This window comes from Eschrichtius robustus, unplaced genomic scaffold (assembly GCF_028021215.1).
Source record: "Eschrichtius robustus isolate mEscRob2 unplaced genomic scaffold, mEscRob2.pri scaffold_81, whole genome shotgun sequence".
In the NCBI taxonomy this organism is placed as follows: Eukaryota; Metazoa; Chordata; class Mammalia; order Artiodactyla; family Eschrichtiidae; genus Eschrichtius; species Eschrichtius robustus.
Window position 1 is genome coordinate 461627 of NW_027175690.1, and position 17638 is coordinate 479264.

General features: G+C 50.3%; 1 protein-coding gene across 1 annotated transcript in view; it reads right to left on the reverse strand.

Moving 5' to 3' along the window:
• LOC137758352 (thimet oligopeptidase-like) overlaps positions 1-17638 on the reverse strand; it is an 18649-nt gene continuing 1011 nt past the window's right edge. The window contains 12 exon segments of the mRNA XM_068534458.1: positions 1-156; positions 370-506; positions 1142-1270; positions 1377-1443; positions 1508-1635; positions 2395-2624; positions 2704-2735; positions 2737-3029; positions 3032-3073; positions 3274-3406; positions 6922-7144; positions 11367-11459. Of these exon segments, the coding sequence (XP_068390559.1) occupies positions 1-156; positions 370-506; positions 1142-1270; positions 1377-1443; positions 1508-1635; positions 2395-2624; positions 2704-2735; positions 2737-3029; positions 3032-3073; positions 3274-3406; positions 6922-7144; positions 11367-11459 (1663 nt within the window).

Genomic DNA, 17638 nt, shown 5'->3' on the forward strand with positions numbered 1-17638 from the left:
TCAGCAGGCCTGCGGCTTGCAGCCCTCAACCTGCAGCCCTTTGCTCAGGAGGAAGGCGTCCTGCGTGGGGTCACAACCCAGGAAGAGCTTCACCATGCCCTTGGCATCCTCGGAGCCCCCTGGCCTCAGAATGCAGCTTCTGTAGTCCATGGCAACCTGACGAGAGGGGGCGGGGCTGCAGGATGGTGGAGCACCCCCTTCACTGAGGGTGTGGGTGTGGCCACCTCTGCTGTGACTGAACAAAGGGCAGGGGAGCAGGGGGTCCAGGGCAGGGCCCTCAGAGCCTGGCAGGCCCAGGCGGGCGGCACAAGCATTTAGGCCCAGGCCAAGGACCTTCTTGTTGGTCTGCACGGCAGGCCGGCCTCTCACCTTGCCACTCAGGACGCCCTCCTGCTTGAAACGTGTGTGGAACGTGTCCGCGGAGTACACCTCGCTGCACAGGTAGCCATAGGACTGGGCGTCGTAGCTTCCTGCCAGGTGGCCGAAGGTCGCAGGCAGGTGGGTCCCTGGGACACACGCGGAGAGGCTCCTGCCCGGCCCCCTGGCCACTCCGTGCCCCTTCCCAGAGCCCGGAGCTTGGGGCCTCAAAACAGCCCTGTCTGCGTCCCCTGCCACTAGAGGGAGTATTGGCCCAACACTTCTAGGAAACGGGGACCTTGGTGGCAACTCAGTGGGGGGACACAAATAAATTTTTGCCGACTTTCTGCTGAAGCTCACGAGGGTTCCCCCCTAAGCCTCTTACAAGGTCAGCTGCCCGAGGCTCCGAGGGATGAGTCAGGGCTCGCCCTCCAGCATGGGGAGAGCGCGGGTTAAAGCGCTCACGAGGGAGTGAACTGCATCTCCGCACTGACACGCACGGGCAAACCTCGTCGACGTGTTCCATCCAGGGTATGAAGCCCTCTCCTGTCTCTTCCAGGCTTTCCAGAAAGCACGTGCAGATACGCCCACCCCACCCTCGGACTCCGTGGGCCACAGCTGGAGGGACCAGCCCAGGAACCGAGGCAGGAAGAGGCCAGAGGTCAGTGGGCCTTTGCCAGAGCCCGTCAGTCGGTCCCCCTTCACACACGACCAGAGGATCCTCTTGACCTGGGCAGTAGCTGCCAACCGACCGCTAAGGTGGGCCCGGCGTGCGCTTGGCTACCTGGCGTGGCTGGGACCCCGAGGATCTCCTGGCAGAGGCGGGCATTCTCCTGGGCCGGGTCGGCGGGCGTCTGCGTGTTCAGGGCCTGGTCCACCTTGGCCAGGACGATCTGGCGCAGGTTGAAGAGGCCTGGAGGGCAGGAGGAAGGAGACGGGGGAGCTGGCACTGAGTCCAGGGCGCACTTTGCAGCCGGGCGGTCCGGAAGCCCCTTTGCATTCCCTTGGCCCGGCCGCACTGGGGTTGGCCAGCCGGGACTTGATGAGCTTGTCCAGCAGCTCCTGGGGGACGGCGCTGCCCGTGCCCCACCGAGACTGGCAGCAGCGCCAGGGCCTCACAGGGCGCGGCGCTCCCGGCCCCAGAGCCTACCCTCTGGTTCTCATCACCGGCTGTCACCAGATTCGCAGGCAACGTGCCTTTCTTTTCGTTTGTCTTTTTCCGGCCCTCAGCCACGCACAGCTGTGGAGCCCTGACACTCGCTGCCACGTGGATGCACCCTGAGAACACGATGCTCAGCGAGAGAAGTCAGACACAGAAGGACACACAGGGTGTGACCCCACTGAGGGGAAACGTCCAGAACAGGTAGATCCACAGAGTCAGAGTGGGTTCCTGGTTGTCAGGGGCAGGGGAGGGGAGGGAATCATAACTAAAGGCATGAGGGACATTTTTGGGGTGAGGGAAATGTTCCAAAACAGGGCAGTAGTGACGGCTGCACAGCTCAGTAAAGTGTCCCCACGCGCTCCGGTGCAGCCTGTGAGAGCGTCGCTCTCAGGACGAAGGGCTGACCGCAGGAAGACTGAACGAGCACTGGGTCCTGGGCCCAGACGCTCAGCTGGGGACCCCCCCCCGTGGGGAAGTCACTGGGACTTGCTGAGCCTCCACCGAGACTGCCAGCAGCCCCAGGGCCTCACAGGGCGCGTCGCTCCAGGCCCCAGAGCCTACCCTCTGGTTCTCATCACCGCTTGTCACCAGACTTGCATGCAATATTCCTTTCTTTTCTTTTGTCTTTTTTAAAGGCAACTCTTGAATACATGTATTTAACATGCAGGGAACCAGTCCTGACTCCTTGATCTGGGGCTTCCAGCCTCCAGAGTCTCGAGGACATCCACTTCCGTTGTTTACACGCCCAGTGCGTGGGGTTTGATGATGGAAACTGACAACGAGGGCGCCGCCTCGTGCGGGGTGACATCAGCGGAAGAATCCCGTGGCGAGGGCCTGTCTGAGGACCACGGGAGAGCCCGGGCCCTCCCCGCCACCTGCCTGCAGCCCCGCGCCCACACTCACCTGGGAGGGGAGCTGGTGCATTGCTTGCCAGAACTCATAGAAGTAGGTCTCCAGCTCATCATGCTGCAACAGGGAGGGCGGGTTGGGCTTAGGCTTGGTGAAGTTGGCCACCATAGGCACGATGGCGATCTGGCGCCTCCCATCCTGCTGCAGGCAGCCCGGCTGCAGGCCAAAGCAGGCCATGTGCCTGGACTTCCCTTCCCTGGGGAGGGACACGGGTGAGGCCCCGCTTCCACAGAGGAGCCCCGGCCCACGGCCGACAGGTTCCCCCAAGCATGCACCGAGGGTAGAGGTCCAGGTAGAACTTGCCGATGGATGACCTTGCCCGCGGCCGCGTCCCGGACCGTGTAGAGCCTCACATCTTCGTGACACATGTTGGCGCCCTCCTGCAGGTCGAAGGTCAGCCCCAGCAGCTCCTGGGAGATGCCCAGCCGCCCGCGCGTGACCACCTGCATGGGGAAGGACTCATTGAGCAGGTACTGGTCCACGTGGTAGCGCATCTCCTCCCCCTGGTTCATGTAGTAGCACAGGTCCTAGACGTTGATGGGCCCGTCAAAGTGCAGGCCCCGCCTCTGGCACTCGGCCTTCTTTAGCTCCAAGATCACGGCCGCTCCTGCTCCCCGAGGGGCTTCAGCTTCTGGGCCAGCTCATCTGCGGCCGGAGGGGAGAGGCTCAGCTATGTCCCTGTTGCAGCCCCCCAGCCACCCCACACCCCACACCCCTCGAGGCAGAATGAAGGGTTGGGGAAGGCGACCCCCAAGGGCTGACACAGTGGGGTCTCAGGCAGCACCACGTCCAGTCAAGGTCCGCCTGACCCCCGTCCCCACTGAGACTCGGGGAGGCGGGGTTACCTAGGAAAGTGGCCACCACCTGGCTGGTCTTGGCCATGTTCATCTCCAGCACGGAGTCGGCACGCGTGCTGAACCCCAGCAGGCGGGACTTCTGAGCCTGCAGCCTTACCAGCTCGCCGAGGATCGCGCAGTTCTCCTGGAACCCAGAGACGGCCAGCGCTGGGGACCGTGGGCCACGCCCTCCCCACGGGCCCCGGGCCAGGTCTCTGCGGGCGGGCAGGGCTCTCAGGCCACTGGCGGGCACAGCCAATCACCCTCCCTCCTCCTCCTGGCCCGGATTTCTAGACACTTTGGTGCTGTCCTAACACGTGGTCTTTGTGAACACAGGTCCTTTTGGAACCAGAAACGGCATGAACTGTGATGAGCTCTAAGGCCAAGGGCAGGAAGAAATGCGACCAGGCTCTCCAGGAGCCACCCAGGGCCTCCCCGGCTCAACAATACAAGCTCGGCTGCCGTGCAGACAGCAACTCATCCCCACGGCGCCCAAACACCTAGCCCCTGGACGGTGAGACACCTGTTGCTGTAGGTGGCCCGTGGCTGGCTGGTGAGGCCCGGCCCCAGGCGTACGCCACCTTCTCTGGGGCCACCTCTCCGGGTCTGCGGTGGGGTTCTCCTGGAAGCCCCCAGTCACCACAGGACCAACGTGGCCTGTCTGCAGCCCAAGAAGGTGGGGACACAGGACTGTCCCCCGTGCCCCCTGCATCACCCGCGAGGCCGAGCAAGCACCAGTGGTGTCTGCGGGGAAGATGAAGGGCTCATGCACAGCCCCCATCTACTGAAGATGCTAAACGGGAGAAGCACAGACTGCAGCCACAAGCGGTATGGACCAAACGCAAGTGTCCTTGCAGGAACCGATGTCTGAATGTCAAGGCTGTACCCGGGCCACAGTGAGAAGGCCCAGACCCCACGCAAGGCACAGAGAGGGGATGGGGGGAACATCTGCGAATCTGAGCTCATCGGGCATCACCCCAGAGGGAGAGGGAGAGGGAGAGGGAGAGAGCCAGAAGGAGATACGGAGGGAGAGGGAGAGAGAGGGAGGTACAGACTTCTCTCCCTTCCCTGGGGGTTCTCTAGTGCAGCCAAGGCTGAAAACCACTGCATTTCGGGAGATGGGTCCTCGTGGAAAAGTTAAATAGTAGCTCATGGCATTATCGACACATATTAAAAAGGCCCCAAATCTTGGGGAGTCAGGGAGGGGAGCTGGTGGCTGCCTCGTAAACGAGGAGAGATTGGGCGTCAGAGGAGGTGCCTGTGCAGCCCGCCGCCACCGCCCAGGGCCCCGCAGACTTCATCTCCCAGCTGTGGTCCCGGGCTGGAAGGCAGCGGGGAGGTCAGGCCGTCCAAGCATCAACGTTGACTTCAGGGCTGATCTAAATGGCGCCTGGTGTTTGTTGAAGCAGAAAAAAGAGAAAGCAGTGGGGTGAGGATGGGACGGGGAGGGAGCCCCCATCAGCCCTTCTCCCTCTCTCCCTCTCTGCCTCCCTCTCTCCCTCCATCCCTCCCTCCCTGCCTCTCACTCTCCCTCTCCCTCCATCTCTCCCTCTGCCTCTCTCCCTCCCTCTCTCCCTGTCCCTCTTGCCCTGTCCTTCTCTCCCTCCCTCCATCCCTGTCCCTCTCTCCCTGTCCCTATTGCCCTCTCCCTCTATCCCTCCCCCTCTCCCTCTCCCACTTTCCCTCTCCCTCTCTCCCTGTCCCCTTTCCCTGTCCCTGTTTCCCTGTCCCTGTTTCCCTGCTCCGCTCTCCCTCTCCCTCTTTCCCTCTCCCTCTCTCCCTGTCCCCTTTCCCTGTCTCTGTTTCCCTGTTCCGCTCTTCCTCTACCTCTTTCCCTCTCCCTCTCTCCCTCTCCTGCTCCCTCTCCCTCTCTCTCCACCTCCTTCCCTCTCTGGAGAGGGAAGGAGGTGGAGAGAGAGGGAGAGGGAGCAGGAGAGGGAGAGGGGGAGAGGGAGAGAGAGGGGGGAGAGGGAGAGAGGGATAGAGGGATGGAGGGAAAGACAAAGACGTCTCTCTCTCCCTCCCTCTATCCCTCTCTCTCCCTCCCTCTCTCCATCTCCCTCACTCCCTCCCAGAGACGGAGAGACGGAGGAAGAAGCAGAGACAAAGGAGAGGGAGAGAGGGAGAGGGAGAGAGAAGGGGGAGAGAGGGGGGAGAGACGGAGAGAGGGAGAGAGAGAGAGGTCTCTTCCTCCCTTTCCCTCTCTCCTCCTTCTCTCCCTCTCTCCCTCTTCCCTCTCCCTCTCCCTCTCTCCCCCCTCCCTCTCCCCCTCTCCCTCCATCTCTCCCTCTCTGGGAGGGAGTGAGGGAGAGGGAGAGACGGAGGGAGAGGGAGAGACAGAGGGAGGGAGAGAGAGAGAGGAAGGGAAAGGGCGAGGGACGGAGAGGGAGGGAGGGCGAGACGTCTCCCCCACTCCATCTCCCTCCACCTCCCTCTCTCCCTCTCCCTCCCTTCCTCTCCCTCTCCTAGAGGGAGGGAGGGAGAGGGAGAGACAGATGGAGAGGAGAGGGAGGGAGCGAAGGAGAGGGGGAGTCGGAGAAGGAGGTAGGGAGAGGGAGAAGGAGAGAGGGTGCCTGCTTCCCTCTCTGTCTCCCTCCCTCTCCGTGTCCCTCTCTCCCCCCTCTCCCTCTCCCCCTCTCCCTCGTCTCTGCCTCTCCCTCCATCTCTCTCTCTCTGGAAGGGAGAGAGGGAGAGGGAGGGAGAGTGAGGGAGAGAGGGAGAGAAGGAGGAGAGAGGGAGAGGGAGGGAGGAAGAGACCTCTCTCTCTCTCTCTCCCTCTCTCCCCCCTCTCTCTCCCTCTCCTTCTCTCCCTCTCCCTTGTCTCTGCCTCCCCCTCCGTCTCTCCCTCTCTGGGAGGGAGTGAGGGAGATGGAGAGACGGAGGGAGAGGGAAAGGGAGGAGAGGGAGGGAGAGAGAGGGATAGAGGGAGGGAGGGAGAGACGTCTTTGTCTTTCCCTCCCTCCCTCTATGCCTCTCTCCCTCTCCCCCCTCCCTCTCCTGCTCTCTGTCCCTCTCCCTCCACCTCCTTCCCTCTCCAGAGAGGGAAGGAGGTGGAGGGAGAGGGAGAGGGGGGGAGAGAGGGAGAGGGAAACAGGTAGAGGGAGAGCGGAACAGGGAAACAAGGACAGGGAAACAGGCACAGGGATAGAGGGAGGGAGAGAGGGAGAGGGAGAGAGGAGAGGGAAGAGGGAGAGGAAAGAGGGAGAGGAAAGAGGGAGAGGAAAGAGGGAGAGGAAAGAGGGAGAGGAAAGGGGCAGAGGGAGAGAGGAAGAGGGAGAGGGAGAGAGGGAGGGAGAGAGGGAGAGACAGACGGAGAGAGAGAGAGGGAGAGAGAGAGAGGGAGAGGGCAAGAGGTAGAGGGAGAGCGGAACAGGGAAAGAGGGACAGGGAGGGAGAGAGGGAGGAGAGGAAGCAGGGAGAAAAGAGAGAAAGAACACACCATCTACATTTCTGTCAAATGACACCGGGGATCCTTACACAACCAGGAGAAAATAACACAGGGAGGCTCTTTCTCAGCTGGAACTGGAACTGCAGACGGGGCCAAACACCACCAGGCTGGCCACACATGTCCAGCCGCCGCTCCAGCCCCGTCAGCCGTGAGTCCGGTCACCAGGGCTCTGAGTGTCTGCTCCAGGGAGCTGGGGTTCACCCTCTCACCTGGGAGGCCGGGTCAAGACAGCAGGGACCCGTGCTGGACACATAGGGGGAAACGCATCCCCACAGGACAGCTTGTGCGAGCAGATTCAGCTGCCAGATTCTAGAGGCCCGGGACCACCCTGTGGCCCGTGAAACCCAGGAGCCACGAGGGTCTTGCATCATGATTCCTGTCCGTTGGACTGTAAAGTTTATGTAGGGAATCTTGGAAACAGTGGTAACAAGGCTGAATTGGAACGAGCTTTAGGCTATTATGGACCACTCTGAAGTGTGTGGGTTGCTAAAAACCCTGCCAACCTCGCTCTTGTTGAATGTGAAGATCCCCGAGATGCAGCCGATGCTGTCCGAGAACTAGATGGGAGAACACTATGTGGCTGCTGAGTAAGAGTGGACCTGTCGAATGGGTAAAAGAGAAGTCGAAATCGTGACCGCCTCCTTCTTGGGGTCGTCGCCCTCGAGATGATTATCGGAGGAGGAGTCCTCCACCTCCCACACATCTCCAAGATGGAGAGCCTTCTCCGTCAGCCAGAGCAGGTCCCTTTCTAGATATAGGAGAAGAGAGAGATCATTGTCCCAGGAGAGAAATCACAAGCCGTCCCGATCTTTCTCTAGGTCTTCTAGCTGATCTAGGTCAAATGAAAGGAAATAGAAGACCACTTTGCAAGAGGAGTGGTGTACAGGCAATAACTTCATTTGACAGGAGTATGTACAGAAAATTCAAGTTTTGTTTGAGACTTCCGAAGCTTGGTGCACTTTTTAAATGTTTTAGTTGTTCACATTTGTTTGTTTCTTGGGACAGTGACACATAAAGGTGTCATTCTCTATGGTTTGAAATGGGTCCTATAAGGCATGTAATATGAAGAATTGTTACCTTACAATGTTCCCTTAAGCAAAATTGAATTTGCTTTGAATTTTTGGTCTTGCCTAGACTGATAATAAAACTCTAACTCCTGCCCACCTAAAGTGTGATGTTTACTATTATGGAAACAACACTGGTGAACATTGAAAAGACTTTCTGTAGCTGGGATATGGTATGCAGCTGTAATTAAGCAAGCAGTCTTTAAAAGGTGCTGTGAACACAAGCCAGCAGGTAAAAATGAAAGCCTCACCCTTACCCTAGATTAGAGGTTTAAAAATTCCACTAGTCCTCACACCGGACAAGAGGTTGTCCAGGGAGTTTAGAATCTAAGAAGTTTCAAGGAAGTTAGTTTACCTTTGAGTTAGGTCATAAGTCCCCTCTGTGATTGCTGTACATGAATACATAGCTCTTTGTAATATTTTTTGGAAATTTGAGATTATCAAGATACCAATGTCCTGCCAGATTAAGAGTATATTGTAGAGCTGAACTTTGAGTTACTGTGCAATTTTTTTTTTTCATGCTGTCATTTGTAATATGTTTTGTGAGAATCCTTGGGATTAAAGTTTTGGTTGCAAAAGAAAAAAAGAAAAGAAAAGAATCCGCCTGCCAATGCAGGGGACACAGGTTCAAGCCCTGGTCCGGGAAGATCCCAGGTACTGCAGATCAACTAAGCCCGTGGGCCACAACTACTGAGCCTGTGCTCTAGATCCTGGGAGCCAGAACTACTGAGCCCCCTTGCCACAACTGCAGAAGCCCGCACGCAATGAAGACCCATTGCAGCAAAAAAAAAAAAAAAAGATACTGGCCAGGTGATCAAAGGTAAAATCATTTGTCATAAGTCCCGTTGATGGTGTGTATTCTTGATGTGACCTGAGGAGAATGGCATTTTTATCTCTGTCTGGATCTTCCGCCCTAAACCCCATAACTCCAGACCAACCCTAAGAAAACATCAGAAAACAAACAGACAAACAAATTGAGGGACAGAATATCTGACCAGTCCTCCTCAAAACTTTCAAGGTATCAAAACCCAGGGACGTCTGAGAAATGTCACAGCCCAGAGGAGACTGGGACAGAAAAAGGATGTTAGGGGAATACTAGGGAAATTCTAATAAAGTGTGGACTTTAGTTAATAACAATGCATCCATCTTGGTTCCTTAGTTGGATAAACATGTCGTACTAACGTACTAACGTGTTGGAAATAGGGGTACTGGGTCAGGGTCCACAGCACTCTGTACACTCTGTACAGATCTTTGCAACTTTTTTGTAACTCTAAGCTACTCTAAAATTAAGCGAGTACTCAACAGAGATAAGAATGTTATTTCCCTGATTTGAACATGCCTGAGTTTCTTTTCATGGTCACATTTTTGCTATCTGGATGCGTCTTGGAATCAGTAACAAAGGAGAGTTGCCAGCCCCTGGGAAGATGTGGGTGGTTTGCAGGTGGCTTGCTTTGGAGCTGAAGACCACGGTGGGAAGTCTGCAGCCTCGGGCTGCACTTAGAACCATGGGAGGGGATGGACCAGCTCACTTAGGGATGGAACGTATAAATAAAACTTTTTTCTTTTCCATTATGGCTTATCACAGGATATTGAATATAGTTCCCTGTGCTAGACAGTAGGACGTTGTAGTTTATCCATCCTATATTTAATAGTTTGCATCTGCTAACCCCAAACTCCCAAACCAACCCTCCCTCACTGTTTCTCCCCCTTGGCAACCACAAGTCTGTTCTCTATGTCTGTGAGTCTGTTTTTGTTTCGTAGACGAGTTCATTTGTGTCGTATTTTAGATTTCACATATAAGTGAGATCATATGATATTTGTCTTTCTCTTCTGACTTACTTCACTTAGTATGATAATCTCTAGGTTGATCCACATTGCTGCAAATAGCATTATTTCATTCTTTTTATGGCTAAATAATATTCCATTGTATATATGTACCACATCTTCTTTATCCATTCATCCATCAGTGGACATTTAGGTAGCTTCCATGTCTTGGCTATTGTAAATAGTGCTGCAATGAACATTGGGGTGCATGTATCTTTTCTTTCTTTTTTTTCTTTCTTTTTTCTTTCTTTCTTTCTTTCTTTCTTTCTTTCTTTCTTTCTTTCTTTCTTTCTTTCTTTCTTTCTTTCTTTCGTTCTTTCTTCCTTTCTTTCTTCCTTCCTTCCTTCCTTTCTTTCTCTTTCTTCTTTCTTCCTTCCTTCCTTTCTTTCTTTCTTTCTTTCTTTCTCTCTTTCTTTTCTTTCTTTCTTTCTCCCCCCCCCTCTTTCTTTCTTTCTTCTTTTTTTGTCACACAGCATGTGAGATCTTAGTTCCCTGAGCAGAGATGGAACCCATGCCCCCTGTACTGGAAGCGCAGAGTCTTATCCACTGGACCACCAGGAAAATCCCAGGGGTGTATGTATAGTTTTGAATTAGAGTTTTCTCCAGATCTATGCCCAGGAGTGGAATTGCGGGACCCTATGGCAGCTGTATCTGTTCCTGCACGTCTCACATCAACCACCTGCACTCCAACCCTTGCTCTCAATGTCATCTTCGGGGAACCCAACCTGCGACAGGGACCTTGACAAGAAGAAATGGCTCAGGGAAAAGCTACCTGCACAGGGAGGAGATAGAGGCCATTGCCCCTGGGGTGCGGCGGGGAGAGTGGGCACAGAGATTTGTCATTTCACCCCTGATACTCATCTCAGCCCTCCTGGCTGCCCCACTCTAGGTCACCTCGGGATAGAGGTGACCCGGTTAGAGTCCCTGCCTGTGCAGGAATCTGGGGGCACCAGCGGGTCTGAATAATATTAGTGCAGGGTCTCCCCCGCGGCACTGGGGTTATTCGGGGCGGGTCATCCTCTGCTGAGGGCCCCTCCTGGGCACTGTGTGGGGTTCAGCAGCATCTCTGGCCGCACCCATTTGATTCCAGGGGCCCCTCCCCCCCCAGTTGTGACAACCACAGATTTTCCCCACACATCACGGAAGAACTGGGTGAGGCGGGGGCGGGATGGCCCTGGGCGAGGACAGCTGTGTTGAAGCAACCAGCCTGGCCCAGGGCAAGGTCTGCCCCAATCCCGTCAGCGCCTGCATTTAGAACTGCCCCTTTCCTCTCCCACCTCCCCTGCCCTGCAGTGGTCTCCGAGACATCATCCCCATGTAATAAATCACACCTTCTCAGTTTACTGTTTGCTGCCCTCGCTAGAACGTGAGCTCTTTGAGGACAGGGATGCTGTTATGTCCCCAGCACCTAGAAGAGTGTCTGCTGTGTAGTAGATGCTTCATAAATACTTGCTGAATAAAGGAGTTGAATAAAGGGATGAGTGGATGAATGAATGAAGGTTACAATGGAAGGAGGGGGGAGATTCCCTATCTGGCTCTCGGGGGTTGGGAGATCAAGTGAAAGATCTGTCCTAAATAGGCTGACCAGCCTTCTGGGGCCCCCCGGGACTGAGGGTTTCCCCAGAGTTTCAGTGCTCAAACCTGAGCGGTCCTGGGCAAACTGGGGGCGGGTGTTGGTCACCCTATCTAAACACAGTAACAATTCCAGCTGCAATAGCAATGGCCAATGACCTCTACGGTCTTATTGACCATGCACAGTTCTTTACCTGGCGGGGAAGGGTGGGTAGGGATTGGAATTCTGGTGATCCAGGGCGGGTGAGGGCACACCCCGGGCTTGTGGAGGGGAGTCCAGGAAGGTTCTGGAGGAAGTGACAGTGACACAGGAGGGAGGGAGGAGTCTAAGGAAGAACGTCCCACATGACAACGTGTGCCAATGGCCCTGGGCCCAAGGTCACACCTGACCAGGGATGGCTTTTTTTTTTTTTTTCTAATTTACTTTTTCCCACATGGATATGCAATTGTCCTAATGCCATTTATTGAAAACTCCTTAATTTCCCCACTTTCTGTCATATCAAGTTCTCATATATGTGTTTCTGGACCTTTATTCCATACCATAGAGCTATACGTCCCATCCTTGCACCACTAGGGCTGTTTCATCACTATAACTTTATTTATTTATTTATTTATTTTTTAAACATCTTTATTGAAGTATAATTGCCTTACAATGGTGTGTTAGCTTCTGCTTTATAACAAAGTGAATCAGTTATACACATACAATATGTTCCCATTTCTCTTCCCTCTTGCATCTCCCTCCATCCCACCCTCCCCATCCCACCCCTCTAGGTGGTCGCAAAGCACCGAGCTGATCTCCCTGTGCTATGTGGCTGCTTCCCACTAGCTATCTATTTTACATTTTGTAGTGTATATATGTCCATGACACTCTCTTACCCTGTCACATCTCACCCCACCCCCTCCCCATATCCTCAAGTCCATTCTCTAGTAGGTCTATGTCTTTATTCCCGTCTTGCCACTAGGTTCTTCATGACCTTTTTTTTTTTTTCCTTAGATTCCGTATATATGTGTTAGCATACTGTATTTGTTTTTCTCTTTCTGACTTACTTCACTCTGTATGACAGACTCTAACTCCATCCACCTCACTACAAATACCTCCATTTCATTTTTTTATGGCTGAGTAATATTCCATTGTATATATGTGCCACATCTTCTTTATCCATTCATCCGATGATGGACACTTAGGTTGCTTCCATGTCCTGGCTATTGTAAATAGAGCTGCAATGAACATTTTGGTACATGACTCTTTTTGAACTATGGTTTTCTCAGGGTATATGCCCAGTAGTGGGATTGCTGGGTCGTATGGTAGTTCTATTTGTAGTTTTTACTGTTCTCCATAGTGGCTGTATCAATTTACATTCCCACCAACAGTGCAAGAGTGTTCCCTTTCCTCCACACCCTCTCCAGCATTTATTGTTTCTAGATTTTTTGATGATGGCCATTCTGACCGGTGTGAGATGATATCTCATTGTAGTTTTGATTTGCATTTCTCTAATGATTAAGGATGTTGAGCATTCTTTCATGTGTCTGTTGGCAATCTGTATATCTTCTTTGGAGAAATGTCTATTTAGGTCTTCTGCCCATTTTTGGATTGGGTTGTTCGTTTTTTTGTTATTGAGCTGCATGAGCTGCTTGTAAATCTTGGAGATTAATCCTTTGTCAGTTGCTTCATTTGCAAATATTTTCTCCCATTCTGATGGTTGTCTTTTGGTCTTGTTTATGGTTTCCTTTGCTGTGCAAAAGCTTTTAACTTTCATTAGGTCCCATTTGTTTATTTGTGTTCTTATTTCCATTTCTCTAGGAGCTGGGCCAAAAAGAATCTTGCTGTGATGTATGTCATAGAGTGTTCTGCCTATGTTTTCCTCTAAGTGTTTGATAGTGTCTGGCCTTACACTTAGGTCTTTAATCCATTTTGAGTTTATTTTTGTGCATGGTGTCAGGGAGTGTTCTAATTTCATACTTTTATATGTATCTGTCCAATTTTCCCAGCACCACTTATTGAAAAGGCTGTCTTTTCTCCACTGTATATTCTTGCCTCCTTTATCAAAGATAAGGTGACCATATGTGCGTGGGTTTATCTCTGGGCTTTCTATCCTGTTCCATTGATCTATATTTCTGTTTTTGTGCCAGTACCAAACTGTCTTGATTACTGTAGCTTTGTAATATAGTCTGAAGTCAGGGAGCCTGATTCCCCCAGATCCATTTTTCGTTCTCAAGATTGCTTTGGCTATTCGGGGTCTTTTGTGTTTCCATACAAATTGTGAATTTCTTTGTTCTAGTTCTGTGAAAAATGCCAGTGGCAGTTTGATAGGGATTGCATTGAATCTGTAGATTGCTTTGGGTAATAGAGTCATTTTCACAATGTTGATTCTTCCAATCCAGGAACATGGTATATCTCTCCATCTATTTGTATCATCTTTAATTTCTTTCATCAGTGTCCTATAATTTTCTGCATACAGGTCTTTTGTCTCCTTAGGTAGGTTTATTCCTAGATATTTTATTCTTTTTGTTGCAATGGTAAACGGGAGTGTTTTCTTAATTTCACTTTCAGATTTTTCGTCATTAGTGTATAGAAATGCAAGAGATTTCTGTGCATTAATTTTGTATCCTGCTACTTTACCAAATTCATTGATTAGCTCTAGGAGTTTTCTGGTAGCATCTTTAGGATTCTCTATGTATAGTATCATGTCATCTGCAAATAGTGACAGCTTTACTTCTTCTTTTCCGAGTTGGATTCCTTTTATTTCTTTGTCTTCTCTGATTGCTGTGGCTAACACTTCCATAACTATGTTGAATAATAGTGGTGAGAGTGGGCAACCTTGTCTTGTTCCTGATCTTAGTGGAAATGGTTTCAGTTTTTCACCATTGAGGACAATGTTGGCTGTGGGTTTGTCATATATGGCCTTTATTATGTTGAGGAAAGTTCCCTCTATGCCTACTTTCTGCAGGGCTTTTATTATAAATGGGTGTTGAATTTTGTCGAAAGCTTTCTCTGCATCTATTGAGATGATCATATGGTTTTTTTCCTTCAATTTGTTAATATGGTGTATCACGTTGATTGATTTGCGTATATTGAAGAATCCTTGCATTCCTGGGATAAACCCCACTTGATCATGGTGTATGATCCTTTTAATGTGCTGTTGGATTCTGTTTGCTAGTATTTTGTTGAGGATTTTTGCATCTATGTTCATCAGTGATATTGGCCTGTAGTTTTCTTTCTTTGTGACATCTTTGTCTGGTTTTGGTATCAGGGTGATGGTGGCCTCGTAGAATGAGTTTGGGAGTGTTCCTCCGTCTGCAATATTTTGGAAGGGTTTGAGAAGGATAGGTGTTAGCTCTTCTCTAAATGTTTGATAGAATTCACCTGTGAAGCCATCTGGTCCTGGGCTTTTGTTTGTTGGAAGGTTTTTAATCACAGTTTCAATTTCAGTGCTTGTGATTGGTCTGTTCATATTTTCTATTTCTTCCTGGTTCAGTCTCGGCAGTTTGTGCATTTCTAAGAATCTGTCCATTTCTTCCAGGTTGTCCATTTTATTGGCATAGAGTTGCTTGTAGTAATCTCTCATGATCTTTTGTATTTCTGCAGTGTCAGTGGTTACTTCTCCTTTTTCATTTCTAATTCTATTGATTTGAGTCTTCTCCTTTTTCTCTTGATGAGTCTGGCTAATGGTTTATCAATGTTGTTTATCTTCTCAAAGAACCAGCTTTTAATTTCATTGATTTTTGCTATTGTTTCCTTCATTTATTTTTCATTTATTTCTGACCTGATCTTTATAATTTCTTTCCTTCTGCTGGCTTTGGGGTTTTTTTGTTCTTCTTTCTCTAATTGCTTTAGGTGCAAGGTTAGGTTGTTTATTCGAGATGTTTCCTGTTTCTTGATGTAGGCTTGTGTTGCTATAAACTTCCCTCTTAGCACTGCTTTTGCTGCGTCCCATAGGTTTTTGGTCATCGTGTCTCCATTGTCATTTGTTTCTAGGTATTTTTTGATTTCCCCTTTGATTTCTTCAGTGATCACTTCGTTATTAAGTAGTGTATTGTGTAGCCTCCATGTGTTTGTATTTTTTACAGATCTTTTCCTGTAATTGATATCTAGTCTCATAGCGTTGTGGTCGGAAAAGATACTTGATACGATTTCAATTTTCTTAAATTTACCAAGGCTTGATTTGTGACCCAAGATATGATCTATCCTGGAGAATGTTCCATGAGCACTTGAGAAAAATGTGTATTCTGTTGTTTTTGGGTGGAATGTCCTATAAATATCAATTAAGTCCATCTTGTTTAATGTATCATTTAAAGCTTGTGTTTCCTTATTTATTTTCATTTTGGATGATCTGTCCATTGGTGAAAGTGGGGTGTTAAAGTCCCCTACTATGATTGTGTTGCTGTCGATTTCCCCTTTTATGGCTGTTAGTATTTGCCTTATGTATTGAGGTGCTCCTATGTTGGGTGCATAAATATTTACAATTGTTATAGCTTCCTCTTGGATCGATCCCTTGATCATTATATAGTGTCCTTCTTTGTCTCTTGTAATAGTCTTTATTTTAAAGTCTATTTTTTCTGATATGAGAATTGCTACTCCAGCTTTCTTTTGATTTCCATTTGCATGGAATATCTTTTTCCATCCCCTCACTTTCTATAACTTTATTTTTTATTCATTTATTTTTTTTGGCCGTGCCGTGCGGCACGTGTGATCTTATTTCCCTGATCGGGGATCGAACCCGCGCCCCCTGCATTGGAAGCTCAGAGTCTTAATCACTGGACCTCCAGGGAAGTCCCCAGGGCTTGCTTTGACATCCATCGAATGGTGGCAGGTGGGCACGGGGAGGAGCTGTCTGTGAGCCATCCTGTGTAGAAATGCAGGGTGGAGGGGAGGACAGATGGAGCGGGAGGGGAAGAAGCGGAGGAGGGAGGGAGGGAGGGAGCGGGCGAGAGACAGACAGAGCATGAAAGCTGAAAATAGCTCCTAGTGCCGGGAGCCTTGGAGCCGGAGCCTGGAAGCCAGGGTGACTGGCTCTCCTCCCTGGTGTGTGTGTGGGGGGGTGGGTGGCTCTGGGCTTCTCAGGCTGGGAATGGGGTGCACAGAGCAGGGACGGAGCAGGGACCCTTCTTTTTGGGACCTCGTGGGCCATCCTCAGCTCACAAAGCTGAGCCACTCCTGGCCCTACGAGTGGGGGGCTTATCCTCCCTGTCCCCTGGATCATAACCCCTCACACACAGCTTCCCCGTGTGTGTTCCCAGCAACCAAGAGAATCTGTTTTTAAAAGATTTGGGGGAGGGGGGTAAACATACAAACAAGAGCAGAATGGATACTTTTTCAGAATGTGAATGGCTCTGTGTAAGCCCACCCCCAGGGTAACCACAGTCCTGACCTCTAACACCCTTGACGAGTCAGCCTTGGTCTGGGCTTGCGGACCCACGGAAGCTTCCTCATCCCCTCCTTCAGATCCCGTCTCTCCCTCGGCGTCTTTGTGAGAAGCACCCGGGGAAGTGGGACTGCTAGGCTGTACTGCTGCTAGAGCTCCACCTGGGCTCCACCAGGCTCCAGCGCCCCGCCCTGTGCGCCTCTCTGACCCTGAGGCACCTCAACTGGTAGGAGCCGCATCACCTTCCCTCCTGGGACTTGTGACACTTAAGGGAGACACCAAAAGGACAAGCCTTTGGCTCCCTGGCTGGCAAAGAGCAGGTACTCAATTGTCATAAGTGTCCGTATCAGTGAGGGTTCTCCAGACAAACAGAATCCATAGGGTGTGTGTGTGTATATACACACACACGTACATATGTACACGCATACACATACAGCTGTGTATATATGCAGTATGCATACACACATATACACATATAGTATATACAATACACACATACATATATACACACATATAAAATGCATAGTTTGTATATATACAGTATGCATACACACATATACACATAATATATACAATACACACATACATATACACTATACATACACACATACAAAATGCATAGTTTGTATATATACAGTATGTACACATACGTATAACATATGCAATATACACACCTAGGTACACATACATCATACATACATACACACATACAAAGATATTTAGGTGTGTATACAGACAGTATACATACATACACATATAATATATGCAATACATACACGTACATACATATAGACACACATATACACCTACATATAAAAGCATATAACATAAAAATATATATGTACTGTATATATAAATTCATCGTATATATACATACATATATCATATATATAAGATATATACACATACATATATACAATGTATACACACACATACACACCTATATGTAAATATGCGCATGTACATACACATATAAATACATACGCAAGTGTGTATATAATAGTATATACATATATACATATAATACCTAGAAACATATACACATACAGGTATACAACATATATACACACCTATATATAAATATACACTGTATACATACATAC